This window comes from Procambarus clarkii, chromosome 11 (genome assembly GCF_040958095.1).
Source record: "Procambarus clarkii isolate CNS0578487 chromosome 11, FALCON_Pclarkii_2.0, whole genome shotgun sequence".
Classification (NCBI taxonomy): domain Eukaryota; kingdom Metazoa; phylum Arthropoda; class Malacostraca; order Decapoda; family Cambaridae; genus Procambarus; species Procambarus clarkii.
Genome location: NC_091160.1, coordinates 3,611,366 through 3,617,742, shown reverse-complemented (window position 1 = coordinate 3,617,742; position 6,377 = coordinate 3,611,366). Strand labels below are relative to the sequence as shown.

General features: G+C 45.4%; 1 protein-coding gene across 1 annotated transcript; it reads left to right on the top strand.

The window, feature by feature from the left end:
• Positions 1-5,146: 5,146 nt before the first annotated feature.
• LOC138363506 (uncharacterized) lies at positions 5,147-5,677 on the top strand. Its single transcript, XM_069322860.1, has one exon. It carries the CDS (start codon positions 5,147-5,149, stop codon positions 5,675-5,677), a length of 531 nt encoding a protein of 176 aa, XP_069178961.1.
• Positions 5,678-6,377: the final 700 nt, after the last annotated feature.

The window sequence follows — 6,377 nt, the reverse complement described above, 5'->3', positions numbered from 1 at the left end:
GACACATTGTAAGACAGCTATTCAAGACTAACAACAGTCTCCATTCTGTTGTCTCTTCGGGCTGACTAAATGAACTATGGTTATCTTCTTGAGATTCTTGAGGTTATCTTGAGATGATTTCGTGGCTTTTCAGTGTCCCAGCGGCCCGGTCCTCGACCAGGCCTCCACCCCCAGGAAGCAGCCCGTGACAGCTGACTAACACCCAGGTACCTATTTTACTGCTAGGTAACAGGGGCATAGGGTGAAAGAAACTCTGCCCATTGTTTCTCGCCGGCGCCTGGGATCGAACCCAGGACCACAGGATCACAAGTACAGCGTGCTGTCCGCTCGGCCGACCGGCTCTGTCAATGGTGTGCCCGTTGACGACACAAAATTGCAATAAAGAAACCCCTGCAGCATTCTGCAATACAGTTACTATACAACCAACATCAAGGCAGGTTATAAGATAAGTCTCTATTCCTCCTGTCAGTTACGTTAACACTTTCTGCAGCATCCTGCAATTAAGTTGTAAATGGGTCTGGATGACAAACACGGATGATGCGACCCCCCGCCCCCCTCAGGGTTGCATTCACTCGGCTTGTGGATTATGACTCGTCCACGCCCATTCACACCAAGAGCGGGTGACTCGTTCACGGGTGTGGTGAATGGCGGGTGACGAAATAGATGACATTGTCGGCGGGGAACAGTGTCCACACTCAGTGGGCCGCAATTTACAATAATTACTACAGAAGGCTTCCCAAAACACTGAAAAGCCTTCATCAATCCCCCACCGTCACTCAAATCAGTCGTAAGGAGCAGATGACTACATATGTTGACTGATAACAACAGATCACAACGAGGCCTGTCTGCCGCCTCGGCTGAAAACGAGTTGAATCACCCTGAGTCCTTCCTCAATTCCTTAATATCTTCCCCACGCTCGCGCAATTTGGATCCAGACACAATCCACGATAGCGAGACATCATAGGGATAAGGAAATTGATGATTAACACGGCGATACGGTGGGGTGGTGACCTGAGTCAGTCACCATTCCCCCCCTGGAGTCTCCTTTCTCAGACCATACCGACCCTTGACTGACTTTTGGCGGGCGTAGGCAGCATGGGGCACGCTTCTTCCCTCAGTGTTTGACTTCCACCAATCTGATAGAAGCCGGCAGGCCTAGGCGTGCCACGACAAATGAGGGGTTCTTCCCCTCACCAGCTGATGCTCTGTGACGTAGGCGAGGCAGGCCTGAGATGACACCACGTCAACCAACCGGGTGGCAACAAGTGCCCCCTGTTCCCCTGATCCGTTGGCTGCTCTCCTTCAAGTCCCTCGCACTCCTCTGCAAACATTTTCAAATAAAACATGTAAAATTCTGTAACTCCTTTCACAGAGCAGTTACACACATTTTTGAAGTCTTGATGAACAGCCCTAAGCTTGGGCTTTCTTCAGACTCCACATATGGATATGTTGTGTGAGAACTACTGTCTAGAATGCTAGAGTGCAGCCATACACTCTAACATAATCAAGAAAAACTAGCTGGGAATTCCATCTCCTCACACGATTACATTACCAAGATATGTTTAACAAGAAAAATTTTATAATTTGTAATTATATAAATGATAGGGATATTATTGATGTAGTAAGGCCGTTGAGGGATCATTGTTGTAAGCGGTTTAGGGAGTATTGATCATCCAGTAATGCCGGATATGGCTATTGTTGATCCTGTAATGCAGAACAGGGTAATTGTTAAACTTGTAAGTCAGTACAGGGTCATTGTTGATGCTGTAGTGCCGTACAGGGTCATTGTTGATGCTGTAATGCCGTACAGGGTCATTGTTGATGCTGTAATGCCATACAGGGTCATTGTTGATGCTGTAATGCCGTACAGGGTCATTGTTGATGCTGTAATGCCGTACAGGGTCATTGTTGATGCTGTAATGCCGTACAGGGTCATTGTTGATGCTGTAATGCCGTACAGGGTCATTGTTGATGCTGTAATGCCGTACAGGGTCATTGTTGATGCTGTAATGCCGTACAGGGTCATTGTTGATGCTGTAATGCCATACAGGGTCATTGTTGATGCTGTAATGCCGTACAGGGTCATTGTTGATGCTGTAATGCCGTACAGGGTCATTGTTGATGCTGTAATGCCGTACAGGGTCATTGTTGATGCTGTAATGCCGTACTGGGTCATTGTTGATGCTGTAATGCCGTACATCTGCCATCATTGAAGTAGTAAGACAATACAGTTGGCATTGATGCTGTAGAGCCAGACATGACTATTGTTAATGCGTTAAAACCGTTCTGCGACCATTGTTGGTGCTCTACGCCTCTACAGTAGCAATTGTTAGTGTTCTAGGCCTCTATATTGGCCATTGTTGGTGCTCTACGCCTCTACAGTGGCCATTGCTGGTGCTCTACGCCTCTACAGTGGCCATTATTGGTGCTCTACACCTCTACAGTGGTCATTGTTGGTGCTCTACGCCTGTACTGTGGCCATTGCCGGTGTTCTACGCCTGTACCGTGGCCATTGTCGGTGTTGTACGCCTCTACAGTGACCATTGTTGGTGCTCTACGCCTGTACCGTGGCCATTGCCGGTGTTCTACGCCTGTACCGTGGCCATTGTCGGTGCTGTACGCCTCTACAGTGGCCATTGTTGGTGCTCCACGCTTCTAAAAAGGCCATTGTTGCTGCTTTACGCCTCTACAGTGGCCATTGTTGGTGCTCTACACCTCTACAGTGGCCATTGTTGGTGCTCTACGCCTCTACAGTGGCCATTGTTGGTGCTCTACGCCTGTACAGTGGCCATTGTCGGTGCTGTACGCCTGTACAGTGGCCATTGTCGGTGCTGTACGCCTCTACAGCGGCCTTTGTAGGTGCTGTTCGCCTCTAAATGGTCCAATTGTTGGTGCTCTACGCATATACAGTGGCCATTGTTTGTGCTCTAGGCCGCTACAGTGGCCACCGTTGATACTATAAGGTAGTATAAGAAGCATTCCTGAAGCTGTAATGCCGTAGAGCAGCACCTGTTGATGTAATGCCGTAGAGCAGCACCTGTTGATGTAATGCCGTATAGCAGCACCTGTTGATGTAAGGCCATACAGTGGCATTGTTCATGTTGCAAGGAGCATCGGTCATAGTTAATGCTGTAATGCGTAAGGCTGTTATTGATGATGTTGTAAGGCCATACAGTGGACATTGTTGATGGTGAAGACAAGACAGTGGACATTGTTGATGGTGTAAGGCAAGACAGTGGTCATTGTTGATGGTGTAAGGCAAGACAGTGGACATTGTTGATGGTATAAGGCAAGACAGTGGACATTGTTGATGGTGTAAGGCAAGACAGTGGACATTGTTGATGGTGAAGACAAGACAGTGGACATTGTTGATGGTGTAAGGCAAGACAGTGGTCATTGTTGATGGTGTAAGGCAAGACAGTGGACATTGTTGATGGTGTAAGGCCATACAGTGGACATTGTTGATGGTGAAGGCAAGACAGTGGACATTGTTGATGGTGAAGGCAAGACAGTGGACATTGTTGATGGTATAAGGCAAGACAGTGGACATTGTTGATGGTGAAGGCAAGACAGTGGACATTGTTGATGGTATAAGGCAAGACAGTGGACATTGTTGATGGTGTAAGGCCATACAGTGGACATTGTTGATGGTGAAGGCAAGACAGTGGACATTGTTGATGGTATAAGGCAAGACAGTGGACATTGTTGATGGTGTAAGACAAGACAGTGGACATTGTTGATGGTGCAAGGCAAGACAGTTGACAGTGGGACTATTAAGTCCAATCCTAATTAATGGAAAGTTGATAATGCAGGAATATTGGCAACAAAAGATAGCCTGGGATGACCTTCTAACACCTACCTTATAGGAAAAATTGCAAGGGCTAGTGAAAGATTTAAGTATCCCAGAGTTTGTCAAGTTCCCTCGGAACACAGTAAATGAAAAAAAACAAATTAAGCTACATGTATTTTGTGATGCCTCAGGAAAGGCTTATGGCACAGTGGCTTACCTGGTCTCAAATGGGCAAGCCAATTTGCTCATATCAAAGGCCAGAGTGGCATCGTTAAAGAAACGATCATTGCCACAACTGGAATTAACAGCCTTACTGCTAGGTGTAAGATTGGCTCATTATCTGATCAAGGCCTTAAGCAACATCCACTTTGAGGAAACAGTGGTATGGTAAGATAATGAGGCAGTGCTACAGTGGGTTAAAAACAATAATAGTAAAAATTCTTACGTCAGTAACCGCATTAAAGAAATATGAGAGTTGTTGGCAGGGTACAAACTGAGATATGTACCTACCAAAGACACTCCAGCTGACTATCTCTCCCGAGGCCTGACTTTATGGCAATTAACAAAGGCAGAGATGTGGTTCAATGGACCTCAGTGGCTAATCAACGACCAGTGCCCTAACCAAAAGCCACAAGTCATTGTGACCAATGTCGCTGTTCCCACTGAGAATCCAGAACTACCTCAGACTTTGGTAATTGATCCTAATCGGTACTCTAAACTGAACCAACTAATAGGTGTCACCCAAGTAGTGTTTGATTTTCTAAAGAAAATAGGAATCAAGCATAAATTCCCTGGTGCCCTAAGGTACTGGGTCAAAAGAGCTCAGACAGACACATTCGGGACAGAATTTAATAATGTTCCTAAGAAGCTACAAAATTATTTGGGTCTCTGGGTAGATACCAATAATTATAACATAATAAGATGTGGAGGCTGCTTACAGCATATAGACATGGATCTGGAAGCAAAAAATCCAATATTGCTTCCTCATCACCACATAGTAAGTAAACTAATTGTGTTACACATACACAAATACAACACTCTGCAAGGTGGGGTATTAGATACTCTCACAGACTTAAGACAACAGTACTGGCTACCTCAAGGTAGGCAGACTGTAAAATCAATAATTAAATCCTGTGTTAATTGCCGGAGATACATGCCAGAGTGTGTCCATATTCAGGCTTTCCTCCACTTCCAAAGGAACGAGTTGTACATATTCGTCCCTTTGAAACTACAGGAGTAGTTTTCACAGGAGCACTAACACTAACAGGCACCAAGGACAAAAAAACAGTAAAAGCATATATCTGTCTTTTCACTTGAGCCACAACAGGGGCAGTCCATCTAGAAGTGACTCCCGATATGAGTGCCGAGGGATTCTTACAGGCTTTCCGCAGGTTTGCGTCACGTAGATCCTGTCCTAAATTAATGATCTCAGACAATGGGTCCAACTTAGTGGCTAGAGAAGCATGTCTAAGGAAAATAGGGACACACCCAAAGGTGCGCACGGCCATAAATCAACGGCAGTGCTACGTGAAATTCATACTTCCCAGAGCACAATGGCACGGAGGCTTGTATGAACGCATGATTGGTATGGTGAAATGTTTTCTACGGAAAACCCTACACTGCCAAACGATTGCCCTACAGGAGCTCCAAACTGTAGCCATAGAGATAGAAGCACAAGTTAATAGCCAACCACTTACCTACCTCTCTGATGAAGTTTTGCAGCGTGAACCATTAAGTCCAGCTCATCTGATGTATGGGAGACCTCTCAGCAAACTAGTGTCCCTTATGGACGAGGAACCAGAGGATCATTCATATGTCCAAGAGAGTGATTTGGTTCAACGTTTCAAACATCTATCGGGGGTGATAAGTCGGTGGAATGACGTATAAACTCGAGAATACCATACTGCTCTGAGGGAGTATCATTACGGGGCAAACAACCCTTATAACAGAATTAACTTGAACCCTGGTGACATAGTTCTGGTGGCCAGCAATGGGCTACGCTCAGAGTGGCCTATAGGCCAAATAGTCTCTGTTCATCCAGACAGCCAGGGCATCTTGAGAATAGTGAAAGTAAAATGCCGAGGCAACACTACTCTCAAAACATTAGAGAAATTAGTTCTTTAGAATTGGCAGGAAAAGAAGACGTTCAATGACTTCCAGCACCCGAAACGCCAGTACTGGACATCCGTCCCAAAAGGACTGCAGTACAACAATGCAACCTCAAATTAAAGCAGCACTATAATTCTGAAGGAGAGGAATAAAGTGATCACAGTCTTTACCGGGACTTCGACACGTGCTTCTCTCCCCCCCCCCCCCCGGAATTATGTCGGAAATCCTACACACAAAATAACATAAGTTACCCCCATAAAGTAAAAGAGAATGGGTGATTCTGTGACATCATCAACGCCACATATTTTATCAACTCTATATTTCTTTTAAACAACAGTCTAGTGTTTAAACTTAATAAAAAAGTTTTCACTGGGACTTAATATAATTTCCAACAACAGGAATATAGCGTAACTCTCTATTCCTTAAACATAAATAGAACCACCAAATATTTTGGGACGGCTCACCTGGGGGCGTCGTC

Bases quoted from the DNA above. Each gene is read 5' to 3' on its own strand.
- LOC138363506 (XM_069322860.1), top strand. From the start codon at position 5,147: ATGAGTGCCGAGGGATTCTTACAGGCTTTCCGCAGGTTTGCGTCACGT.